Source organism: Lepisosteus platostomus, chromosome 6 (genome assembly GCF_059453375.1).
Source record: "Lepisosteus platostomus isolate fLepPlt1 chromosome 6, fLepPlt1.hap1, whole genome shotgun sequence".
Classification (NCBI taxonomy): Eukaryota; Metazoa; Chordata; class Actinopteri; order Semionotiformes; family Lepisosteidae; genus Lepisosteus; species Lepisosteus platostomus.
The window spans coordinates 65,160,263-65,188,217 of NC_142616.1; the positions used below are offsets into that span (position 1 = coordinate 65,160,263).

The 27,955-nt window shown below is 37.0% G+C and overlaps 1 protein-coding gene across 2 annotated transcripts in view; it reads left to right on the forward strand.

Annotated features, from left to right (window-relative positions):
* Nucleotides 1-27,955, forward strand: part of cacna2d3a (calcium voltage-gated channel auxiliary subunit alpha2delta 3a) — a 179,279-nt gene that overhangs the window by 39,463 nt on the left and 111,861 nt on the right. For both annotated transcript variants that reach the window (XM_088636978.1, XM_088636979.1), the window contains exons 3-4: nucleotides 119-235; nucleotides 13,721-13,780. In XM_088636978.1, coding sequence (XP_088493104.1) covers nucleotides 119-235; nucleotides 13,721-13,780 — 177 coding nt within the window. The remainder of the gene's footprint in view (nucleotides 1-118; nucleotides 236-13,720; nucleotides 13,781-27,955) is intronic.

Genomic DNA, 27,955 nt, shown 5'->3' on the forward strand with positions numbered 1-27,955 from the left:
TACAACCCCAACTGTTTATAAAATGTACTGTGTACTGTGTACTGTGTTGTTTTGTGATCTGTGCGTAATGAGTGATTTTGTTGTGTCTTTTATAATCTGTCATCTTTTTTCTCCCCAGAAATATAAGGAGCATGAAAAATCGGTCCAAGTGGAAGAAATCGATGGTCTCCATCTTGTCAAAAAGTTGGCTCAGAATATGGAAGAAATGTTCCACAAAAAAGCTGAAGCAATGAGGGTGCGTACGGTACTTCTTTTTCTAAAACCTAAGATTTTGTTGGTGCATGTTCTGTATAAACCACAATGTAACTAATTTGAAAGTACTTGAAAATTATTATAAAGTTACGCAGGAGTTGGTGAAAATGTGTTCTCGGAAACAGCTCTGCTTCATTCATCCTTCTTAATAAAAACTGTGTCAAGCTGATGTGCTCTCAGGAAAGAAAGATCAGTTTGTCTGTGGTGTTTCAACTATGCTAAGCTAGTGAGGGGAGTCCTTTAAAAGGATGTATTGACCAAAGCATTTTTGTAAAAGGCAGGTAATAATAACTAGGAAAATAGATTTATTTGATAACTGATAAAGAGAGGACTGGATTCTCATGTTGGCTGTTAGTAATACTGGCACATGGAGCAGAAATACTACTATAACTTCCTATTAATTATATCATCTTCTTATTAGGCTAAAGTGCGGGTACAATCTATCACTAAGAAGAAAGCATTTTTTACTTTTTCATGACAAGTTTTGCATAAAATTGAATATCTTCCTGCATGTGTCCCCTGTTCAACAAGGGATAGGGGAGGGTAAGAAAAATTCTTCAGCAGCCTAACTGTGCAGAGTTCAAGGTCAGGTTGAGTTTTGTAATAGGGTTTTATGTTGTCCCATGTTGTATCCAAGCCACTGCTTCAGAGCAGCAATTTCAAACCCACGCAGTCATATTGTTACTGCACTGTGTGTCTTAGGTCTTGACTTAATATAAATGCATATTTAAGAGATACAATAAGGTCCCTCCATGAAAATGTATTTTGATAATACATTTCTAAACTGTCGTCTGGAAGAAGTAACGGTGCTACAGCCAGAATTTGTGGGTGTTTTTGTTTTCGACCTCCACTGTTTCCGCTTGACTGGCATTCTGTGGAAGGTAATTGCACTGATACAGTAATTCAATTTCATTACAGACACGCTTCAGTCCTCTGGTAGGGCTATATCTGCTCCATTCCAAGGACGTAGTGCTATTCATCACAAATGATCACCCTTTGTCATGTAAAACTTTATACTGTTATTTGCATGTACTGTAGTAAGCTTTCATGATTGAAGATGGAGAGCTTGTTTTAGTTAGTTGATAAGTTTATGAATTCACTAGCATGCAATAGAAAACTAGTACATAGTAATAATAATAATAGTATTAATAATAATAATAATTGCTTACACTTATATAGTGCTTTTCTCTCACTCCACTCAAAGCACTTTACAGGTAATGGGAACTCCCCTCCACCACCACCAATGTGCAGCGTATGTAGTTGAAGCTCACATTTTCTGTTAAAGCACTTGTGTATGGATAGGCAACACAAACAAAATGTCTGTTTTCTAATTTGATTTATTTTTAATTTGGCTTTTAATTTGAAATACATATTTTGATCATACAAACATACCTGATGGTCACGTTAATTATTTTTACCTAACCAAAAGCTAGCTTCAAATGTAGATTGTCTTTTGTGTCATCTTAATATCAGTCGCATTAATAATTGTATGCATATTTATTAGAGATATGGACATACATTTATTACATATAAACATTGTTAGTTTTCACCTACAGCAACATACATTCTAAACTGTTTGAATATACATGAAATGATGTGACTGCTTGAATGCACAGGTACATGAAATAATTTGATATACAGTACTTTGATATGATTCAAAAGAAATTTATATCTATTCAAATTCCAGTGTCAAAGTACAATAATGACTATAGAGCTCCTATTTGGAGTCTCTAACAAGAAGAACAAAAAAAGAAAAATTATGCAAGAATACAATTTCGTGTACTCGAGTTTTTGGAAACCAGGATTTTTTTTGGTACAGTAATTATGTCCAAATTGTAGTGATAAGGCTTACTTTGTTTCTGTATGTGCTGTTCTTTTACTGTAAAATAGTGGATATCATATACCTGTTTTCCTTGCCCTTATTTTTTTGATGCTCCTCATCATATTATTAGAACTGTTGCTGATTGTTACAAGTCAGCTTGTCAGTTCTCTTGCTGCACGACCTAACTCTTTCACAAAATGACTTCTGAACACGCTGGCACGCTGCGTATCAGGAAATAGCCATTCAGGATCTGCACTGGGGTGAAATGACATGTTCCACTGAAAAATAATCAGATGGTTTGTTCATACTCCCATCCCAGTATTGCGTTAACTGTAACCTCCACCTCCAAACACTGCGGCCTGAAAAGACCTTTCAGTGTCTGTTTTCTCTGGAAGAGGTCATTAACATTGCCGATAACTGTCTAGGAAGAAACAGTCCCACAACACACAGTCGTGCACAGTTTAAACAAAAGATGTATATGGTGTGCGGTGGCACAATTCTCTTTACATTTTTGCCTAGTTTATGTAACTAGCTTTTGTTTAATAAGTTGATGAAGAATTTCGAAAATGTAAAATATTTTTCTTTGCCCTCCAGTGTCTCCCAGCATCTGCAGATATGTGAAAATGTTAATAGGGTTGGTGTACCTTTGCGCCTTTTTCGCCTTTTCCATTCCCTGCTGCTCAGTGACACTTGGGCTTCCAGCTCTCCCTCCAGCAGACTTTGACATTAATCCGCCTCTGCGCTTACAGATTTCCCCAGTTGCTTTAAGTAACATCTTGGATCACTGCAATTTCATTTCAGGACTGTTGATATAATGACAGGCTTGTAGCCGGTGTTAATATTACACAACAGCTAATGTCAGTGGAAAAACATGGTTTTCTCCGCGTGACAGTGTAGATGTTGTCGAGATACTCATCTAAGATGAATGTAGGAGTATGGTACCGCATTGTCATAAGTAATCAGTATTTGAGATGGAGGACAAAACCTGACTAGAATTTCTAAAGGTCTGTAGAAGACCACCTACGCATCATTTAATAATCGTAATTTAATTACAGGATTCCTGGTAGGCCTTTTATTTTTGTTTTGAATTGATTATAGATTTTTCTTTCAACTCCTAACACTTGGAAATCTCAGGCTAATTCGGGCAATAACTATGCAGAGCCATACACTGCAGGTTTACCTTTCATCCCTTAACGTTTTAAAATCTCAGGCTGATTGTGATCGTTCTCTTGCTTGTAGTGGTGGTTCAGCAGATGTGATTCCTGGTGCAACCTGTTCTGCCTCTTGAAGTCTTATATAAAATACAAAAAAGTCACTAAAATGTTACAACTGTCATCACAATGTAGTGTGCGATTTATGGGTCACAAATACAGTATGTCTGTGGTGACCAGGGGACACTGTTCTTTCATCCTTTGAATGAAACATTAAATCCAGGCTTTGACTGCTTGGTCATGAAAGATCTCCTGACATTCTTTGTAAGAGTACAGTAGGTGTGTTAAGCTCAATATTTTGGTTAAATTTCACTTTAGTCTTGTGCAGTCTGTTCTACCTAAATTTTGATGAAGCAATTTCTTACTTATGTACCTAACCTGTAGTGTAGAGGGGCTACACAGTACACAGTACTTGCTGTTGTGCTTTCCAAAGGTGGTGGACAAAGAGAATCCCCTCCATTTTGTATAATATGTTGGGATAAAAAGGGCTATACTGTATAAAGAAGTTCAAGTATGTAGCTGTGTCAGCATGCGTAGGCTGCAAAGGAACAAGTAAAAGTTTATTCCAGGCTGAAAAGAGAAGAAAAGAATCACGACGTTTTGGCTGTGGAGCCTTCTTCAGGTGTGTGGATGTGTGTGCCTTTGGGCTAGGCTTCCATTTCACCTTTGGAAATCAGGAATTAAAGTATGGAATTGTGCAATTTGTGCATCTGAACTAATTTAGGTTTGCCATAGAAAGGGAGCGAATACTTGTTCAATCAATACATTTGATTGCATAGGCTGCCTTTGCTGACATTTCATTTTTTTTCACCCATAAAGGTGTTCAGTTTGAATGTTGAAATCTCAATTTAAATTAATGTCATTTGTAATTCAGTAAATTGGGATATTAGTGGAGGGGTTAAATACTTATGCCAGGCAGTGTCTATCCTGTGTTTTGAAGATATTAACTTGGTTGCTGTTGTGTATTTTTAATCCTTGGTCCCTTTGGAGAAATCAAGAATGGAAGGGAAGAGAAATGGAGTATACCAACGGTGCTATACGTCTTACTTGGTCACTATGAATACAAAGTGAAAGCATATCACTAGTTTACCCATAATTCTGCTTAGACAATGGTGGGCTGACTAGCCCAAAATACTGTACATAACATTTACAGCACACTAAATAAAGTTTGTACTTTATGCAAAGAAAATAATGTCTGTAACAGAATTGTGTCAAATTAGACTATAGAAATAGTGAAATAGTTCACATACTGTAGTTCACTAAAGGAGTTTACATGGAACAAAGGAGAAACACAATAAACTGAGGTCTGCATGAAGTCAAATAAAATGTGTGTGAGCAGCAGAACGGAACACCAGCTGAGTGGAACAGTATATCAGGTAGACTGTGTGGGACAAGGGAGAGATGTACAGTACAGTACGAACAGTTGAGGTCTGAGCTACAAATCATAACACATCATCTGTAGTCAAGTTGTGCACAGGTGGTTCCACAGGAAGTCAGGGAAGCAGGCAGAGGTGGTTGAAGAGAATGCGATTTTCAGATTCTTTTGTGGGGGGTGATTATAATACATTCACATATTAATAGTAATGTATTCCCTTTGGTTTCCTTTCTGTAACATTGTGTCTTTAAAGGAGAGAGACAGAAAGTAATTGGAGGTGGAAGGAGTAGGAGGAGGAGAAAGTGAGAGTTACTGTAGCTATACCATTGGGGTAATATAAGTATCCCAATGTAATGTACTTGCCCCACTGTTGCCTAATTCAACCACATCGTACTGTCTTTACAGGGTTTGACTCTTTTCAGACATCTTATTGTTTTATATAGAAGTTATTAACTAACATCTGGGAGGGATAACAATGGCACGTCCATCTCACATAGCTGTACCCCTAATAGCCATCTCCACCAACCCTTCTACATAAACTGAACTGAACAGACGCCCCCGTTCACATGTGTCTCCAGCATCCCTCCTCCACCCCATCCCCACCTTGCCGCTGCCCCTGGGTTCTGTCAGTCTGAATGGGGTTCGAGCCTCCTTGTCCCGTGGCCAGGAAGCTACCCATTAATCAACTGAGTTAAGCCAGACTTTTCTCATCAAGTATTCCAAGCATCCAGAAGTATACAATCCTCGGATGTTCTTGTCTCTAGTGAAATGCAAATTCCTCAGGTCACAACATACATTTACAGAAGCTGTTTCCATCACTGCCTTTGAAAATCTTAACTGTTATTCACATTAATTGATTTGCTAGAACTTTTGGTGGTTTTAAACAGGAGAGGAGCTCTGTAAAGCAGCATGAATCTAATTGCCACTATCATCATTCATGAACTGAGCTCTGCTGAAATTTGCTTTGTAAAAGTAATTTCCTCTCACTTTAAAGGGTCATTATGTGTTTTCTCAATGCATTCTTAGAAACAGTGTGCTAAAAATGCAGGTACTTTTTGTAAGTACCAAGTTCTGAAATACAGTAAGAAAAATCACCCATCTAGTGCAATAAAGTCTGCAATAAAGAGCTAGAGCAAGTCAACAGGTCATTGCATAGACACTGCTGATGTTGTACTGTATTTCATACCTAATGTATGTTTATTGACAGTGCAGCCTGACCTGGATTTCTTTCATTGGTTCACACTTTGGAGGTACTGTATGAAATGTTTGCCATTTTTTGCCTTAGAATTTTAATTCAGAATGAGCTCCACTGCTTAATGCAGTCAAAAGGAAGCTCTTGGTTCTGAGTTGCATGAACTTGTATCAAATATCTACAGCATTTCAAGGATTACGCTAGTCTGTCAGTACATCAGTAGTTATTTCCTTTCTATTGAAATGAAAGAAAAGACGGAGAAATAAGATACAAGGAGCTTCCACTGTCCTATTTTGTTTCTTATTTTTATGTCATGTCATTTACTTGGCGTATTTAGTGGAGTAACTGAAGTAAGCTTTACTGTGAACTAAACTGTTATTTACAGAAACAAGCAAATATGCATAACAAAGCAGAAAGAAAACAATGGACAGTGAGCCAATTTCTTTGTTGCCTTGCAATTTATGGCCAGTCAGTCATGCCTGAGGACACAGCTGGCTGGTTCCTGAGTGCTGTGAGAAGAGTATGTTATCTCAGCAGCTTCCTTGTGTCGCCATATCTGTGCTCCCAGCTCATGCGCACAGTCAGAGCCAGTGCACACAGTTTACGAATTAGCCTGAGGCTTATTTCTATCAAAAGCACTTTGTTTTACAAGAAAACCATTTACGAAACACGAATACTCTGAGCTAGCTAATAGAAATTGATTTTAAATAAATGTCTTCTCATGTTTGCAAGATTTCTAAGGAAAATGGTGAACAAGATTACATGCAGTATGGTGGATGAAGACTGCATTACCTAGAATTTAATAATCTGATCTTTTCAAGTTGTACAATCTCATTTTCTTTGGAAGGAATGGGTTCTTGCTTCCCTAATGTCTAACTTAAGCAAGGTTTGTAACCCTTTGTTTTTTTTTAAATTGCAAAACAAAATGAGGAAAAAAATATTTAACTGTGTCTATGTCATTTTCGAAATAATTGTAATTCTTAAAGAAAGACTCAGAAGGTTTTAAAATCCTAAACTGCTATTTTCTTCTTCTTCAATATGATGGCATCAAATGCTTTAGGTTTTTGTGTTTTTTTAAATATTGATCATGTAGAGATTGCTTTGCAGGCAGAATGCACTTCGAGAGTCAGTCTGCTCTGTAAAATGTCAATTCAGTGAAGACATCCTGCTGGCAGAATGAAGAACAGAATGTGAGATTTATATTCACACACATTATGTTGTAATAGCCCTTTTAGACCCTCAATTAAACACATGGAATTACAGTGTCACTCGAGATTTCTTATACACAGTAGTAACACTGTTACAAACTATGTTTATGCAATAATAATACTGAGATGTTCTTAAACCACTTTATAAATCCACTTAAAAGCAATGAATTGTTAGTTGACTTTCAACAGAGGTGACTAAAACAGAAATGTGTGCCAAATGATCTTAGGATAACTTTTAAAATGTGAGTGCTGGTAACATCATTGCTCTCTCACTAGATCTTATTGACAGCAAGATAAGAGATGGAAATTGATATTCCTACTGTATATCAGTTCCTACTGTCAAGGTTCAAGTACTTTTGCTTTTAGTAATGTTTTTGTTTGTGTGGTGATTTTCAAAAATTACTTATTTTTTAACATTAATATTCAAGTATATTATCATCCCCAGGTTGAGCTCTGGTGTGGACATAGCCTTGATATTATTATCTGCTTTAAGAGCATTTAAGGCAATTTCAAACCAATCAGGATTGAGTTCAGTCAACAACCTTTAAGAACATTCAGTCTTAGTAATTTCACAACACACTGGTCAGGATGATATGCATGTATTTCACCACAAGTTATGAATAATATGAAAGAAGTAGAGCCTGTGCTGTTTCCATGGTGAAGTTAAGTTGACCATTGCCTTAGAATGAACCTTTCAACCATGGATTGGATTACTAAAAGCAAATTTAAATAGAAACTTGAATAGTGCCAGTATATTCGGGAAAGATACAAAACATAATGAGAATAAAGCCTAGATTTCAGTGCATCAGATAATCTTATTTTGCTGGTGTCCAGGGATACAAGAAACTACATTGCAGAAATATAAGGATGGATCCAGATTACATGGAACAAGAAATTGATCTTCAGTTTTGTGTTGGTGTCCCTTTTATTCCTTCTGTGGTGGTGTCATGTTGATTTGCTAGCATCAATTTTCAACACTCTATACTTTTTTGTGCTGAATATTTGTGGTTTTTATTTATTTTGACATTTTTTCAGCGCAGCACTTATTTCTGATTATTATGTTCGCACTAAGTGCCTTCAAAAAGGCTGTCTTGTAGGAACAAGCCACTCTGACCCAAAGAGGCGCCATCAGTCACCTCCTTCATGCAGCACCCTACCAGTGCTTACCCAGCAGTATTTTAGAAGAATTAATCACATTAGCAATAATCCTCTTTCTTGTCATTGCACCCTATTCAATTTTATCGAAACTGTAGTTTATGGCCTAGAGCGCTGTCACGTGAAAAACCCAGTAATACCAAAAACGCATTTACATCTTTAGTCTGGCATGAAATGCATGTGTAGGTTAACCTTGGGGATATTGAAGTGTCCCTCAGTATTTGAATTTGTCCATGCATGAAAGGCTAATCACATATTTCCTATGTGTTGTTTGCTGTCTAAGAAAATAAAACTACATACTGAGACCACTTAAAGGATTAGGTTAGCACTAGGTGGAACTGAATCTTGGTAACGCTAAAGTGTGTGAAAGCAGTGGGTTGGTTATGGACAGCATGAAAACTGTCAATGAATATATACAGTGTATTAACATGTCTTATCAACAATTCCAACCATTATATGAACTTGCAGAATTGTAGCAAACGAACAAATCATATATGATATGAAGGGGGTGGGTGTAATGAAAGAAACCTTGAAAACAAAAGAAGGCATCTTTGACAATCTTTGAAAAATCCATAATCAAACAGGCAGGAAAAATGATATCAGATCCTTCCCACATCCTCAACTCTGAATATCAATTTATTTCTTCCTTCTGGCAAACATTTTAGGGTTCCCAAATGTAAGTCAAACAGATACGAACATTCCTTTGTTCCACTATCCATTAAAGCTGGCAACACAAATGTCAAGGATAAACACAATTGTGACTCTTACAACCCACTTGAGGGCAATATGATTTGTGATGTGCTATAATAAATGTTACATGTTATGCATTATACTGTACATGTGCAATGTTTTTCTTATTTTTTTAATCATTTAATGTGCAATGTTTTTCTTCTCCTTTTTTGCATTCTATTTAAATGTACTGTACAGGAGTCCTGGGTGTCCATAAAAAAATTCCCCCAGGGGACGATAAACATCTGATCTTATCTTATCTCACCAGGCTGATGCAGGATTAGCACTCACAAAACATAGTCTAACTATCCTTCTCTTCATAAGAAGCTATCTGCATGTGAGTGCCCAGTTCAAGGGTGTCTCTGTCCCCACCAGACCTCATAGAATGAGTTGCATGCTTTTTGTGCTAGAACTACACCCACCAGCAACAGGCATTTTTCCAGGAGGCTGATAGCAACCTTGATCTCAGCGGCATATTAAAACCAGAAACATCTAAAACTCACATAAGTCAAATACAAAGCAAAGCATGTGCAGGTAGGTTACAGTCACGCCACTGCAGATTTTTCTGAGAAGGTTGGCAGTAATCTTTATCTGGCACTGCCAGGGTAGTATTGAATACACTTTACGTGTAAGCTTAAAATGGACAGGATGCTGTACAAAATATTTAGAGGGTGAAAAGTATTGTCCTAGATGGCATCCCGAATCAGGACTACCATGTATCTTATCTAGCACTCGATCTCTGTGGGCGAGTACTGATTTTAGGTGACAAAAGAAAGTCATGTAGAGAAAAAAATGACTTCTAGTAGTGACGGTTAAAAGAATTGGATCAGTGACTGGATTGGAGGATACAGCAGTATCCCATGGCAACCCACAGGACTGAGCGGATTGTGAGATGCACATAATAGGAAAACGCAGGAGGACAGTAAGTTTCCTTAGTTCCCAAAACATGTGCAGACCATTGTTGTTAAAGATGTTTCCAAGAGTGTGATCATTTCCTGTAGCCAGCAGGGTAGATTTGAAAAAACTGAAAACGAGTAACGGGAAATTATTCCAAATCGGTGAGTTTATGACGTTTTGGGGGGCTGCCAAAAAGTCAGTTGACTTTCCTCCAAAATTCTAATGAGTTTGTAATAATAGGGCCCATTTGAAGGAAAACAGTTATGTCTTTCAGAGCAGAAAATGAAAGATCCTGGGGTGTAATTGGTTTAATTAATGCCTCCTGAATTGTGTGCCATGAGGATGATGCTCTATGATCTATCCAAGTGCTAACTACCCTCAACTGGAAGGCACAATTGTAATAATTTAAATTAGGTACAGTCAGACCACCAAAAGCTTTGGATCACTGTAGGGCTATCGAACACATATTTGCCCACTTACCCTTCAAATGGAACTAGTCATTACGGAATTAAGTTGTTCTAAGGATTGTTCTCATAAAGTAAGTAAGTAAAGTAATAATAGTAGATTAGCGTGAAAAAGTATGATAATTTGCTCCAACTTTGTTTGCAACATGGAAGACCGAGTGAGAAATATCTGAAAGGAATAGGAAAATATCATCTGAACAGCGTGGGGTATTGAGATCTGTATACTGTATAAACGGATTGTGCTAATCTGCAGTAGTGATAATCTGAGCCAGTAGCACTAACAAATGAATAAACATTAACAGTAATAATGTGCACCCCAGTTGAGTGTGTGTTCCAAGTGCGATTAGCATACAAGCTCTAGGGCTTGTATAGAATAGGAATCATATTGATAAATAAATACCCCAAATCATAGATCTCTAAAATAGCACACAAATAGTTCCATTGTGGTCAACTGTCTGTTTTTCTGCATCTAATGAAGTGCTGCACAAGAGGCTAGTTGATGAAGAACCTGAGTTTGGAAGAGACCAGAACTAAATCAGACCATTAAAAAGCCTGTCTGGTCATGATGGATTAGATGGCAAGTGCATGTTTTCAACCATTTAAAATAAAACCTGTGGAAACAATTGCATGTCTGTGTTTAATAGTGATAATGGCCTGTAGTTCATCCAGCCTGGTTGATATTTGCTTTTTTCAAAAATTAATTAAGATTAGAGCTGGTTTTTATCACCAAAAAGAGGTGGCCTCCAATCACAAATATACTGAATGTTGTATTGAAGCAGCTGTCAGGCAAAATCCGTGCTCCTACATGAATTGAGAAGCATAGTTACCTTTAACTTCTATAGAATTAAAGCAGTATCTAGAAATTCAGCCTATTTCGTAGGTTGCCAAAGTAGTTCCAAATGTTAATCATAGACTAATAGAATAGGATGTGAAATCAAAATGAGGTGTAAGAAACTTTATATTGTTCAACTACTTTTTGGACAGTTGGGAGATTTAAAATAGTCTAGTCCCTTGGGATTGTTTTAGTACAAAATTACACACCCAGTTCAGAAAGAAGAGTAAGGCAAGGCAAAAATAATTAGCAGGTGTGAATTATTAAATCAGAAAAATGGATTTTGCTACATACAGTAACAAGCCAGAATCTTTTCTGTAGTTTTACTTGCGCACTTCTAAAAGCATAACAAATGTTAATATTTTGTTCTCTTTCCAACTGCTTCCAGTATTTCCTTTTAAACTTAAATATACATAAGAATTTAAGGTAGGAGTTATTGAAGTGAATACCCAGACTCTTAAAACCTTAAGTAATTAAAAGCAGACAGAATCCCTAGGAGTTCTCATATAAACTGTCTTCTTAACAGCAATGGGTAGCCAGGCAGAGCCTAAGGCATTATTTCTGCTTTGGGATGATTTAAAAATAGTTTCTTATCCATGAACTGCATGCATATGTCGGAGATGCTCTGCTGTAAATTATAATGGCAAAACTATTAGAAGATAAAAGAAATGCTGCCATCAACCATCTTAAGTTAGGGAGACTTATCAAACTGTGAGGAGTTGTGCTGAAAGAATATTGCTGTGAGAGAATGGTTAAATTATGCAGTTATATCATTATAACATATATATAACATTTGTTGTTGAAGTAGTGCATAACATTAAGAAAAGGTAAGGATGTGATGCATTTAATTTTTCCTTAATTTCTAATTCTCATGTGTTTCTCATACATCAAGAGAAAGCTTGTAAGTCTACTTTAAAATTTCCCTCCATCAAGACATGATGCCAATTGTTTTTATTTATGTTGTTCAAAAGTTCACCTGGATAATCTACAAAGTTACTTCATGTTGGTGTTTTGTACATTAAATAGTCTGTATGATATTAATGTTTAAAATATATTATCCATACTTTGTTTTAAAACTACGCCACAAAAATGGACACTTTTTCCAGGCAGTGTTCTTTGTCTCTGAGATTGCTGTATGATCATTTTGATTACGCCTTTTAATTACATACAGTAACAGCTTAGCATATAATAAGCCCTTGATTGTGACATGTTTATTTACTGATCAGTGAGACTTTCAGCATTGAAAAAAACAGTGAAATGAAGGCTTAAAAATACTTTTTTCCTTGCATTTTGTGTTATGAATGATTGGCATTCTAGATTATATTTTCTTTTATTCAGACTTATTCAGTTTCTGTATCTTAAATTATTCAAAACTGTTGAATTATACTGTATTTGTGCACAACACCAATTTATTTAGGAACGGATTTTTTTTTTATTAGGATGATATTCTCTTAATGAGTCCCATGAGGGACATAATAGCAATCAAGAAGGCTGCAAAAATTTAGCTTGTTTGGTAGATTGGTATTTCAGTAAATCTCAAATTTAATTCGGCCTTTTCTTAAAGGATCCTATAGTTGGGTCTGAATCACCTGCTCCAGATAACCACAACCTTTTGCCTGAAAAATTGTACTAATTCTCCATTCTCAGTAAATTCCATATTATTTGCAATTGTGCCCCAGATTCCTTGTTTTACTATTGGATGACACATGGTCCCCTATGTTGACCAAATTAACACCACTTACAATTGTATATATTTCATTTAAATCTCTTCTCAATCTCTTTTGTTCCAGAGTGAACAGATTTAACTACAGTACTTTAACCTGTTCATAAGTGACAATTGGCTGAGACCACGGATCATTCATTGTTGTTCTTCTTTGATGTCTTTATAAAGTTATAATATTCTCTTTCTCATATGGTGACCACAATCTCACGCAGTATTTCAAATGAGGAATAGTGCATTGTAAAACTGACACACACCTTTCCTCGATTTGAACTTCCCCTGTGTTAGTACTGTATATCATTCTCTTTGTTTTTTATTACTTTTAAGTATTATATTTTGTGACCCAGAATTTACAATTGGCCTTAAATTCTAATTCATGTGTTGACTGTTTCTAATAGTTTTTAACTGTAAAATATCTGACTCCCAGAGACAGTGCAACGACAGCATTATTATAATAATAGTCTTGTTCTGCTCCTCCGTAATATTTTACAAATTACCCCACTACAATATAATATTGATTTTGAACCTACTACTGTACAACTCTGAATTATGTTATAACTAAATTGATTTAACTTCACTGTGATTAGGTCAGACAAGGGATTTAAAAAAAATAGTTTTTAAAAAAATCTTTAAGCACATTCATCTTAATTAAATCAATGAATTTGAATCAAACAAAACAAACAACAAAAGAATATGACTGGAAACCTATAGAACCATTGATAATTGTTTTGTATGTGATCTTAGTAAATGTATCCCTATTGACTTTAACAACCTTTCCTCCCAAAATATTTCCTCTACTATTTGTCATTATGGGCAGAGTATTACAATGCAGTTCTGACAGCGTGTCTTGGTCTCTTTTCCAGCGCCTTGTAGAAGCTGCTGAAGAGGCTCACTTGAAGCATGAGGAGGACCCAGACTTGCAGGTAACCTGTGAAAATATGAGCTTTGTTGAAAACCAAGAAAAGACTGCAAACTACAGGAAGTTTAATGGTCTGTGTTACTCAGGCCTTTCATCCAGTTCTTGCTCTTAAACACGTTTCTTCCTTTTCAACTACGACATTTTACAAATAAAGTCTCCAATGTATTCGTTCGGTTAAAGGTGGGATTAAGTTACTAGGGATGGGGTTTCACTGGAATGAACGCCAGTTGGCGTTGGAGATCCCGAGGATCAGAACTGGGAGGCCCTCTGCTAGGCCAAACCTGACATTAATGTGCAGCAAAAAGAATTTAAGTATTTCTTTCTTTTATTGCCGTTTGTTGAGTATAGTATTTCTCTCAGTATCCCACCAGGGTTTGCAGACTCCCAAGTGAACATTCATTCTAGCAAAGTTGCATGGTTTAGAGCTGTGAAAGAAGACTGACTGTTCCAAACTGAATGGGTTTATTTCCAAACAGAAATAATTAGAAATCGCTGTTCCTTTAAGATGGTCAGACTACACCACTCGAGTCACGTCAAAGGCAAGACTTCAGCACTCTGGATAGCTCTGAGCAGAGGAGATTGCCCTCTCTCTGTGTTACAATCTGGGCAGTCTGCAATCTTGCAATCTGGACCTTCTTCTGGATTGTGTGTGGAACAATAAGTATTATTTTTTTATTGCAAGTTGCTCTTGAATCGAAAGTAGCAGTTTGTTTGAGTGGCCTACAATATGATACTTTTAACAAGTCACAGCACCCTGAGTTTGTCTAACAGCATGAGAATCAGCTTCCACTTCTTCTGGATTATTTTTTTGATAATCCAGATTTACATTCCTCTCTATACACCTAAAATAATTAAATAGTGAAACAAACAGGTGCAAAACAAACAGGTGTTGACTGATACTGGACCCTTTTTGTTACTGGATAATTAGTGCATGCCTTTTTCATAGTTTCATAATGTTAAGTTTCACCTATTCTGCCTTTCCACTAGGATTGCAAACGTATCACATTGTTTTTTGTCATTCCTGTACCCATTTCACATGAATAATTAAAAGGTAATGACATAATTGGTAATAGGAGAGATTGCGTACATGCTTTAAAAAACATGTCAGTATTTTTTGTATGGGTGGTTTCGCTGTTAAAATTCCCTTCCCTCTGCAAATGAGCTCCAGGGCACAGGGCAGAAAAGCTCCTTAATCTGGCCTCGTCTCCATGACGTTTAAATTAAACTGCTTCCAGACATACTTTTTTCCTGTTATGCTTAAAATCCATTTTTGCAATTTCAGGAAATCACTTTCCTTATTAATCGTATTGTACAATTGTATGGTGAAGGTTGGAGGAACTGGAAAAGGCAGAAGTAATTTCACCTGCTATAAAAAACACTAATTTGAAATTCAGGAATGCTCTGACCAGGAACAGTTTTGCATCACGCTTGCCATCTCACAAAAAACATCACTGTATTTTGCAATAATTTAGGGATTTCATTTCCAAGATACAGTGCTTATTGAAGGTATTAGGCAACTGCCAGTGAGTGACAGACTTGCTATGGAACACACTTTTTTTTTCTCAGGCAGTTTCATCACACAGATAAAATCGGATTTAAAAGGTGAGTTCCAAACATCAGGGGAACTTTCTTTTTTCCAAAAGATAAGAAGAATTTCTCATCTGTGGCATTAGCAATCTATGTGTGATCTTGGGTTTGTACAAGCCTTGGATTCTGATGTTGGGTTTGTACTTGTTGTTGGCCACTTAAGGTGAAATAGAACAAAAGTCCTAGCCTATGTGTAGCACGTGTGCCATTTTTCCAATTCAAAGTACTGTAAATTCTGCATTTTCCATGTATTAACACTGTAATTGCACTGTTTGCAGAAATGTAATGTAAAAATGCTTTATAACATTGTTTTACAAGGGTAATGTCTCAGATCAATTGCAGTTTTATTATTTTTTTGAGACAAGAGTATTCACTGTTTTAAAACTGGTGTTAAGGTAAAAGTAAGGTTTTGAGATTAACATCAGTTAATGCAACAGGATATTTCAGTCAAATCCAATCATGGCTGCTGTTATTCTGTAACATAATTAAGAGTATCTACATTAACATAATCCAGTCCAGATACGCAAATTATTTAAAGGTACAGTTTAATCAAAATAGTGCCGTGGCACAATTAGAGTATACAGTATGTAGGTTCTTTTTCTAAGAATTTGTTACTTGACCTCAGATTATGAGTATTTAACCCAAACAATGTGTAATGAATTTAAATGACCAAATAATGTAACCAAATAATTCCAAAATTACTTGATTGAATAACTACGGAAAAATGAAAGCAATTCTGTTAACACAAAGACCTTTACATGCCTCGGAAATGTTTTGGAAGCTGTTTACGTGTCAGTAGGATTAACACGACAGTAAAATTGTGGTAGAGGACCTGTCATTTATTTCTGCCACGCTCCATTAAAAATAATCAATTCTTAATCTCAGTTCCAGCGACCCCTTCATAACCTTCTCTGCGAGATTGTTGTTCTTTATCAAAACTCATCTGAGCCTCTGCTCTTGAAGTCGTGTCTGAACCGATTGGAAGGAATAGAGGAGGTCAGAGCAGTAAAGACTTGGCTGAGTGACTCCCTTCCTCTTAACTATGCATGTGCCCTGTCCTGTATACTTCTTTCTTTTGCCCAGGCCCAACAGTCAGCATCTCTTTCATGCTAAATTCAGCTTTGCATAAACTAAATAATGCCTTACGCTAATCCATCCGTCTTCTCACTGTTTTGTCCGATACAGCATGGCGGGGGCGCCAGAGGCTATCCCAGCAAGCAGCGGGCACAAGGCGGGGTACACCCCGTGTGGGGCGCCAGGCACACACAGACACACACATGCTCACTCTACCACCAGGGTCAGTTTTCCCAAAAGCCAACATCTTTCAGCTCTGGGAAGAAAGCGGAGCACCCACAGCAAGTCCACACAAACACAGGGAGAACATTAAAAATCCAGTCGGAACGCATGTTGAATCAGTGTTGAAATAGCTGCAGTATTGTGCTCAACTAATTTTACCTAGTCATTTACTAGTTTCGTTTTGAGCACTGAATATCTATTTCGAGTGTACTAATGCAGATTATGTAGCTTTCATTTATGCTGTATGTACAGTAATACATCTCAGTTCATGAGATTGAGCATTACAAAGTGTAACCAAAACATTAAAGCTCAATATCCTACTGTGGTTAGAACATGGTGGGAGGGCATTTTTTGTGAACCGAGTGTTACATTTAATTTTAAATTTGTCATAGAGCAAATGTTCCCTTATTTCACCTCCCCGCCATGAGTTGTACACACTCCTGAATTTCCATTAAAGGACCCCTGAAATAACATGAGACCTTGGCAATAGAGGCATGCAGTGCCAGTAAAGATTTGGCCATATCAGCAGCAGAAATACAAGTCTCTACCATGTCTCCTTGGATGGATCCGAGCAGTGGAGTTCCATATAAGTAATGGCAAAATAGAGCAGGATCAAGTAAAAGTGGGGGGAATGTGAAGGCCAATATCTTTTAGCCATGCTGAGAGTAGGGTGTGATACACTATGCTGGACTTAGTTAATGCTGTTTTCTGGAGGAATCTTTCACTGCCAAAACTGGATTGATTACAACGGATCCCTTCTGTCCCCCACGACCTTTGTTTTGTTTGTCATCCCCATGATATAAACACTTCTGGAAAAATAGCTGACTATGTGTTCAGCCTGGCGAATTCAAAGCAATGAAAAAAGCTTCTGGTGATATCCCAAGAGTGACAGACTGTGATAGACAAGGTGATATACAACACCAAAGAGCTGAAGAAAAGACATGAACCATGACTCACTCAATGACTCATTGCTTGATTTTCTTTCACCTGTTTTTCACATGGTTCCATGACAATATAACAATCCCAGTGTAGCAGGACTAATTTCCATTTTCGCATAAATGGTAATAATGTTGATAGTCTAACTGGACCAGATGACAATCTACAGATTGTTAAAATGCTACTAGTAATAGTTATGCGTCTTGTTCCTTACGTAAAATAGTGCTAATGGTGAAAGTGTTAAAACTAGTGGTCTTAAAAAGACAAATCCCAATCCATGAGGGCTAGAGTCCTGTTGGTATTATAGAAGGTTTTCTGTCAGCAATTGATTAAGACCTAAAAGAACAGGTAATTTGATTTCTGATCTAAGTCATTAGTATAATTCCGTAATTAAAGATAAGAGTTCAAATGAACACCAGAGGTGCCTGCAGTCAATAAACAATGTCTCTAAGAAAGAAAATGAGTTATTTTTTTACAGGGTGCAAAGAGCTGGGGGTGATTTTTAGCACTGTACTCGTGACGTGAAAAAATTCAATACTCCATTAACTTGTTAGAAAGGGAATTAGCCTTTTTTAAGGTTCAAGGATTGTTAAAAAAAAGTGATAAAGAGTTAACGGGCAAAAGGTTACTGCATCTTTAATTATGCATGCTCATTGCTTCAATAAGAAAACATAAATAGCTGATAGTTAGGATCACAAGCTGAGCTAAGTATAATGATGCTTTAGGGTTAAGTATTCTATATTCCAGTTTTTAATTTGATACATATTTAGCTTGAAGGGTTTTGATGTGAATTTGCTTATCTTTTCGTTCCAGAACTGCATTTATTATGAGCAATTGGAACAGTAATCTGTTCATGTTTTTTTTCTCAAATGCTCATGTGATGGGTGATGCCCCCCAAAATTTGTACCGTCCCCGGTGCACACTGAAATCTTGCACCTACACCCTGTAGGACTTCATGAAAATTAAAGCAAACTAAAGCACATAAACCCTGTTAAATGGTATGTTTCATACTGTTTTGAAATAATTATTTGTTCACAAGTCTCAGAGGCAATTACACTTACTCAGATTCCATTTCAGTCCTTTGGCAGCTGACTTAATTCCATGGCTACATTATATGCAATTACAAGCCGATTTTGGAAATGCCAAATGTGATTTTCATGGATGTCCAAAATGTCAGAAAACAGTTTAAATATTAGGAAAAGCCTAAAGGTTTAAGGTCTGCAATCCAGCACTGTTATATTCCCAATTATTCCAGTACCCCATGGCAATAACAGCAACAACAGACACTGTTTGCTTGGACAGAACGTCAGAGATTTAATTCTGTTATCTCTTGTTTGCTGTTTAATCCATATCAATAAGTGTGGTGCTTTATTGTTTAATTAACTTGAAAATGAAGTGACAGAATACCGAATTTGTTGGCTTATAATAAGATTAGGAGAAAATTGAGGGCACTGCTTTTATTGACATATGACTAGACTAAGCAATGTAACAATAATAGGAAAATGAAATGCTTGCTGCATCCACAGTATGTGATCACAGGCAATTGAAAGGTTAAAGAAAAGGGGAAAGGATTTTGTTGCATGTTCTTGATTGGAATTTAAGGGTGTTATTTGCAAAAAAGTCATTTTCTGGACTCCAGTACTTTACTCTTTGTATAAAACAGGTTATTTAAAGCATTTCTATTTATTGCCCCTGCTCTGTCAGTGCTATGAAGTTTTTAGTGCCAGCCAGGAGGCAGGGTGATTGCAATAATTTTGTCACAGCAAGAGCTGTGCACAGCGTCTTTTTTTTTAGAGACAGTGATAAATTGTACCCAACACACTCCTTTGTTCCAGATTTCTATGCATTCAGATCAGCTTATACTGGAGAGGAAAATGACAGCTTTTATTACATTCCCCAATGTTTAACCTATGAATGTGGAATTATGTGGAAACCTTCATTGTTAAGGTTTGTTATTAGGTTTTGTGGACACCTCTAAGGAATGTAAGGAATTTTATTTTTCCCATATTTCAAGTGGGTTATAGATGAACATTGTACTGTATAACGAAACCATTCCAACTTCAGCAGGTATATTGGTACAGACTTTACAGTGGATAGGTGACTGAAAAACTATTTCCAATCAAAATGGACAGCAGAGCAAAACCACTTTCAAAAATCTTCATGTGACTGTCTCAGATGTTGGAAGGGACGAACAGTGGAACGGCAGGAGAGCGGAAGAAGACCCTATGCGTAGCAGTGAGACGGGGGTTAGCCTGGGCTCAGCTGTTCAGGAAATGCCATATAGAAACCTATGCCCTCAGGCCACGGACGTGGGCCACCTGGTGCTAGGCAGGTCTCAGGACATCCGAATGTCAATGCCGAGTGAAGGTGAACGAGTGACCCGGAAATATATAGCCCCAGAGAGAGAGACACTGGAAGGACAGCAAAGCACAGGAAACTAGGGACAGGACAGAGTAGGAGTGCCCTCTAGATGTAGAGGGTGTGACAGTACCCGTCCCCCCCTTTCATGGGCGGCTCCTGATGCCCATACAAATAAGTGAGATGCAGGACAGTGACCTGCTGCCCCAATTTAAAACAATGAAATTCTGTGAATTTTGTCTGTATCCAAACCTGCATGAGATTCACACGTTGCTGTGATAATTCATACTGTACTGTATGTCCAGTCTGGGTCAATGAAATCCACACTTGGTAATTCTAGGGACAGTATAATTTACATATGGTGAAAAAACGGTCCTGTGTAAACCAAGATGGCTGACTAAGCGCCGTTTTGTTCTTAAATTTCAAACTGTCTCTGTTTAGGAACAGTTAAGGTATTTAACTGGAAAGGAAGCAATCCGCTTTCCTAGAACAATGACTCAAAATTGAAATTGATAGAAAATTGATAAAATCATGGTTTACATTCAGATTACTCCTATTCAACAACTGTTTAGTCAGTCAAGTCCAAAGTGTGTAAGCATCATCCTGAGAGACAAACAATTAACATGTGGCAAAATAGAGCTTCTAGATGGTTTCCTGTCTACTGCTGGTCATTTGCGCCACTGTATTCTGAATATTCTAATATCACATGGTCGAGTCCTGTATAACCAATCCACTTCAGACTTCAGACAGCTTTAATGACACCAGAGCTTGCTTGAAAACTAAACATAAACTTTCAATACACTTCAAGCTTTCCAATGTTTCTCCTCTTCCATGCGTCCATTGGGATTGGACAAGCTACCTTGACTTTCCTCTATAGAAATCTTGGTTTTAATATTTCACATAGCACAAGTTTGTAAAATCCATCATCACAGGAGGGATATAGTGCATCCTTTTATAGTTTTGAGACTTTAACAGGTTTTGATTTAGGTTTGTTTCAATATGCATGGCATTGCCAAACAGATTATTATTTCCATTATTCTACATTCTTTTGTTGTGTGCATGCTGGGTTTTGTGCAGATTCATTTTGTACGTCTTTACTGCCGTCTCACCATGTCATGGTTCATTGCCTCTGATTTGAATGAAATCCATGTTCTTTTTTATTGAAGTTAATTAAAGCTGGTAATGATTATGGTCTAAATTTACTCCGGATAAGTTAGGTCATTTTATAACACCAAAGCATCTTCACACATCATTTGATCTGCCACGTGCAAAGTCTATCCTTCAGTGAGAACAGGATAAGATTAGAAGAATTAACAGCCCAGTAGTGTCCTGTCCCCCAAAGATTTCCTGTTCTCATTATTTCCATTCTGTGCAGTTTTAGTATTCTGCTTGCTGCAGTCAGATTCAGCCACAAATGTGCTGGAAAGCCAATGGATTGTAAAGGGCACAAATGTTAAAAAACGTTCATTTACAACTTTTTGCCTCTGGTTGTGTGATGAGAAAAGCTTAATCGTGAATGTAAGGAACAGTACACCATTTAAAAAAAAAGGTCACTTTGTTGGGAAGAGTTGAAATGTGACATTTCCATCTTGAATCAAATAAGACAAATTTTCATTAAGCCAAGCTTTTGAATGGTTGATCTCTGTTTTCTTGCTGGTTTGTTTGATGTTAAAGTATGCTTGAATGCTCACCTACCCAGCAAGACAATTTCCTGGAAGACACAGCATCAAGGCGTGAGTCAAGAAGACCATTTCTTTCCACTTGGAGGCTTTGGCTCCAATACATTTCTAAATGGATGAAAACTTCTGTGAATTCAGAAACTTTATCAGTTAAATACACTTCCTTCCTTATAATATATGAGGAAAATCAAAACTCAGTCTTTCTGTATGTTCTTAAGATAGAATACAGGCATGACTGTAATGGAGTAAGAATCTTTCTGGTTATCCTCATTGCTAATTTAAAGGACACTCAGTAAATGAGTGTCAGAACATAAGAATATAAGAGGTTACAAATGAGGATATTTTCACCCATATATCTCATTTTACTCCTAGTAGCTACTGGCGGTGTGGTGGCTCTCTGACTAAGGATCTGTGCCTGTGGTTGCTGGTTCATATCCACAGCCGGCAGAGGAATCCTACTCCATTGGGCCCCTGAGCAAGGCCCTTAATTGGCTGACTCTGTGCTTTGACCCCCAGCTTCTCTTCCCGTCTGTGTGTCTCATGGAGAGCAAGCTGGGGTCTGCGAAAAGACAATTTCAATAAATTGTATATGGCCAATAAAGTGATGTCTCTCCCTCTAACTGATCCAAGAATTTCATCCAGGAGGTTTCTGAAACAAGCCAGTGTATCAAGCAGAACATAAATCATCTATGTTCTCAGCAGCCATTAAATAAAAGGACTGAAATTAGTGTAAATTAAAAGCGGAAGTTTGGAAATGCAATATTTAATGAAATTCCATTCACTGCACCTTCCAGCTCAGTTGGCCAGGTATATTTCTGTCAGGCTTTTTACATCACAGAATCATGATTTATTCTAAACTTTATTTTGGTGCCATCTGTTTGAAATGGGAGATCATTCATGTGGCAGACTCACAGCTGCCTGCTTGTTACATAAAATTCATTTCAGCCATACAAACAAATGTAGAAAGAGCAGTACACGAGAAAGTACTTCAGCAATTGTTAATACTGCAAGCTTACATTTGTTTGAATGAAACATTTGGTTATTTCAAGTTTCATTAATAAAACAAATTTAAAAAAGGTCATCATTACATAAAGTTAATAAAAGTTAGTTTCATATAAGGAATCAACTTTTGCTTATAATGCAGTTTTAATACTACTACTACTACTACTACTACTACTACTACTACTACTACTACTACTACTACTACTAATAATAATAATAATAATAAATAATAATTACTTAGACTTATATAACGCTTTTCTGGACACTCCACTCAAAGCGCTTTACAGGTAATGGGGACTCCCCTCCACCACCACCAATGTGCAGCCCCACCTGGATGTTTTGTATGAAATCCTTCAAACTTACATTGTTTTATTTTTGGAATCCAGCTGAAGCTGGTGATGAGTAATCTGTTTCATTTCTTCATTCAGTCTCAAACCAACATAACAATAATTGAAATTCTGTCCTGGATGACAAACGCATCATTCATTCACGCTACTTCGGGATTCAGAAGTTTCTGTTCTTAAGTTCTTACATTCATTCACGTTTCCCACAATTTTTTCATGCAGTGGCTTTGGCTGAAGCTGAAATTTGAAAAATAAGCCCACACTAGTGCTTATTTCAGTAGTTTGTTTCAAACCCTGACTGAGATGGTGTAACGAACAGTTCTTTCCGGACCCTGTGCGGACGACACAATCCGAAGAAGTGGGGAAACACTAGGAAAACGTCATGCAGGAATACGGGGCTGAAAACAGGGGGGCGTGTCCAAAGTGCGCTGGTGCACGGGGGAGGTGTGGCCGAGGCAAACAATCCAAGAGTAATCCATAGAGGGAATCCAAAAACCCAAGAATAAGTACATAGCCAGGAGATCCATCCAAACAAGGAATTAAAAACCATGAACCGGGTCGGAACCGGCGGACAGGGAACGGGAACAGAGATTAAAACCTGAACGGGACCAGGCGCTTCCAGGTCCCGGACTCGCATGGTGCGGAAACCAGATGCAGAGCCAGAACGAGCATCAGCGCCTGGCTTTTAAGGTGGGCTGGAAAAAGGGATCAGGTGCACAGAATAAAGTCTAAAGTGAAGGGCTGGAGCACCCTTAAGGAGGGGGGACTATAATCGTGACAGATGGAGGTGTGATCAGAGGTCCCCCATACTTTACTGCAGGAGCAAAGAAGGGTGGAAGGTTGGCTCTGAAAACAAAACCTGCAACCAAGTCAGCAAGAAACGGAATATTTCTACAGTACGTAAGGAGGCGGAAATGGATAAGATCAGTTTAGCTCTTCCCAGCCTTTGTTTTGAACCCCATTTAACAGTTGGTGGACATAAACTGTAGTTGAGAAGGACAGCTCTTGCCGACTGCAGTGACATAGTTTATTTTTCGGCATCGTCATATGAAATCTCTTTTCCTTAATGTCATCTCTCTTTTTATGGAGTAAAAGTAATCAACTATCATAACAGGAACTGTTACTGTAGAGTCATACACAGTGGACAGCAATAATACAGCAGTATGCTGTTTCATTCAAAGCTGCCCCAGCTTAGTGTTCAAGGCCTTTTATGTTTGTGTTTTAGTGTTGAATTGCCTTTGATGTTGACGTGTTGAAAGACGGAAAGACATACTGTACAGTGTTGAAATCTAGCATGAATGGTAATGTCTCTATTTATTATAGTACAACTCGCAGGATATTAAGCAGACGATTTATACACAGCAGATAATGCAGAGTTTACTTGTGTAAAGAAAGGTTATTTACTCTATTCTGCATGTTGAAAATTTATTTTAGGAAAGAGCACACTAGTTGTATCAGCAGCACGCAACCTCTGTACTTATGAAAGGGAAGACTTTTAAATTGTTCAATGATTAAAGCATGCTCTAAAGACTTAAAAAAAAAGATTTACTTGTCAGTATTGAGCTGACTGACCTTCTTTATAAAACCGTAAAGTGCACTAGCTGACAGTGGTGATTGTCAGGTAAATTCTAAACCACTTTATGTCATCAGTCCACAGTAATGGTATTTGAAAAATAAAGCCTGGAAAATGGACTTCACGGAAACCTCGTCAATTGTACAAGCATTTCTCATGTTGTGAGGTTGCACTATATTGCTTAAAGTTCTGCTTTTCTTTCCTGGATTGATCGTTTTAATATACAGCTCATTAAATGTCAAAAAGACAAATAACAGCAAGCGGAACATTCTGGTTCATCTTTTTAAAGATATTTTTTGTAGGTGATATTTCTGTTCAGAAATTGGATGGTAAATATACTGTCATTTGAACAGCAACTACAACTATGCCAGAGAGTATGGAATGGGCATACTGTAATGTACAGCAAATGTAAAGGAATAAACTGAAAAGTAGACAATAAGAAAAAACACACACATTCCCCAATTTTTCTGCCCAGCTTTTAAAAAAACAACACAGGTTATATTTGACTGAATGTTTTAAATTGTCCCTTTTTGTTGAGGTACTGTATTTCTCACCACAGACAATACATTATTATTAATAATAATAACAGAATACAGAACCAAATTAGCCTCACTGGACCACTCACCTCCTATCATTTTTTTACCCATATTTTTTGTGTAGTTCTGAACTTTTTTTATTGTGCTAAAAAACAAATTGGGTGAAATTGGAACTACATGACGCTTATGTTTAAGAAAACTATTTTCTTCTTGACCTCACAGAATGTACGAGTTTATAAAATATTGTTTTATCTCTTCAAGGTGTAGCTTTAGCAACTTGGAAGCAGAACACACATTTAAAAATACACAACACTCATTATTTTATGATAAAAAGTGGACAAATATTTGTACTTCCTGTAGTGGTTCCTCACATTTTTTTATGAACTAGGCAGTAGAACCCACCATTAAATCCCCTGAAGTATTAAACTGAAGTGCTTTCTCATTTCTACAGTATACCGCTGCATTTCTCCTACGAAATCTTTCCTGCTGCAGCAGGAACAATGAAATGGTAGAATGTCAGTCAAAGAAAATACAGATCTACCCTTAAGCGATGCCGGTGCCACACAAATCTGTGGTTTCCTGGCAGATCTTTTTGGCACACTTTTCCCCTGTCTGTGTGAAAACATTCTGCATGTCTACTTTGGCACTTGTATATGGAACCTTAGGACAATGCCTCACTCAGCTGTGCCAGCTGACACTTCTGGTAGTGTTATTTCAGTGTTCGCCTCTCTCGTACCTCAGTGCTAATGTAGCAGTCCTGTCTTTGTTGAAAAACTGGTGTGGGTGTAAACAGTAACCTTTTATAGTTAGCTATTAAAATACTCATCGACAATAACAGCCACAGATTTGAATTGGTTTTTATGTGTGTTTGATTCCATTTACTCTGATTCCTTTTTTGAAAAGGTTAGCTTTTTAATGCCCGTTAAGAGGGAGGCAGAACACAATGAGTGATAAAAGATTTTCTGCCTGTTCTTGAACATAATGGAAACTAAAATGTTGAATATTTTATGTATGCCAAAAAACTGTGCATCAGAATTATGCACTTGTCATTAAGGTGTTTTGATTTTATAACAGTGCTATCTCATTCAAAATATGAATGTTCATATTGACATGCATGAGAAATATTGAAAGGTCTCTTAAAGAAGGAACAGCACTTTTTGATACATTTGGCAAATACCTGAAGATGACAGGACATTCTGAGCTTTCACCTTCATTGTAAGTATTGCTGGGCCATTCTCTTTCACTTGTTTAAAGACAGTCTAAGTTGAGGCACAGGCAAGAGAGTGCTGACTGGAGTGTTGACTCCAGCTATGAGTTTCTGTCTATGGAGTTTGCATCTTCCACCCATGATCAATTACATTTTCACTTGTTACACCAGTTGCCTCCCTAATCCCTAAGAATTGCTGGTTAGTTTTATTCAGCTGTTCTAAATTGTCCCTAGAATTAACAGGGCTGGTCTACCTATCTAAAGTAGTTGCTCAGCATTCAGCAGGGAGAGGCTCTGGTGCTTTTAATCTAAACTCTGTTTTTGGGGTCTGGGACTATACTGTACTTATGTGGGTTCAACAGGAACAATATTTCCTTCGTTTTCCATGTTAGTCAAGAGTGTTATGCTATCATACCCTTGTATAATTGTCTGAACTTGGTATTGTGATGCCACAGGGGTTGTGGTCATCACATGCATCATGTCCAAGGAGGACAGAGCCAGGGAATATGAATTAGGGCATATTTTATTTCACAAAGTAAAATAAAATAAATCCTAGCTTGTGGGTTAAGTATATAGAAACATTTTGAAAGCCAGCACTAGAATTAAAAGTGAAATACGTTTTGATAATCTTAAGTAATTTCACAACATATATTTGAATATAAATTTAAAAAATCAATATAATAGTGAATACAAATTCAGTTGTTTTTACCTTTTATAAAAAGCGTTATTTTTAACTTCATTTTTATTTAATAATACTAAATTCTTTATATTGTTGTGCTTCTTATCTGGCATCACACAATTAAATATTGGAAATGGGAGGTATATAAAAATATTAATTAAATAAGAATTTGAATAGCTTCCAATTTTCTATTTTCTAATAAAACACAAAAGTAGAAATTGCTTTATTTGTGTAAATTCTGTATGACATATAACCATCGCACATGATATAACAATTTTTATATTTAAATAAACTGTGCATCACAAGGTTTCACATCCCCATTATACTTTGTATTTTTATGTGTAACACAAGACCTGTTTTCTTGTCTATCTGTTTTATAATAATCAATACATTTTTATCAGACAGATCTGGTCTCTTTTCTGCCCTTAATTGAAGAGAAGCTCTGACCTATGCACTAGTTTTGCTAAGCCTTGGTGTTATCAACCTTGCATTGGACAGTGCCTGGAGAAATCAATATCATTATACAGTACATTACAATTGGCTTGATGCACAGACAGACTGTTCTTTTGGATCCATCACCATCTATTAACTTAAAATCTTGTTTTATGTCCCTGGAAAAACCTTGTAAGGTGATTATCGCTCTCTACAATACAATAAAGCTACAAATCTTTTTGACCCTATAAAATACTAAATCTGGCAAATTATTGTTCAGAATGAAAAGCTGCCCACATCATTTAAGTATGATTCCTTCAGTTTCATTTTAACAGCCCAAGCTGTATGTAGACATCTTCATTCATAAGAGACAGATCCTTTGTAATATGATTTTTTGCCCCATCAAATCAGCATTATGAAATTGAGAATGTGGAAGAAAAATATGTATTGCATATTTACAGGACAAGATAAATACAGTAAAGCAATTAGAGAAATTCTTTTTCCATAGAATGTCATTCCCACGGTACAACAGGATGAACATAACGTAGAA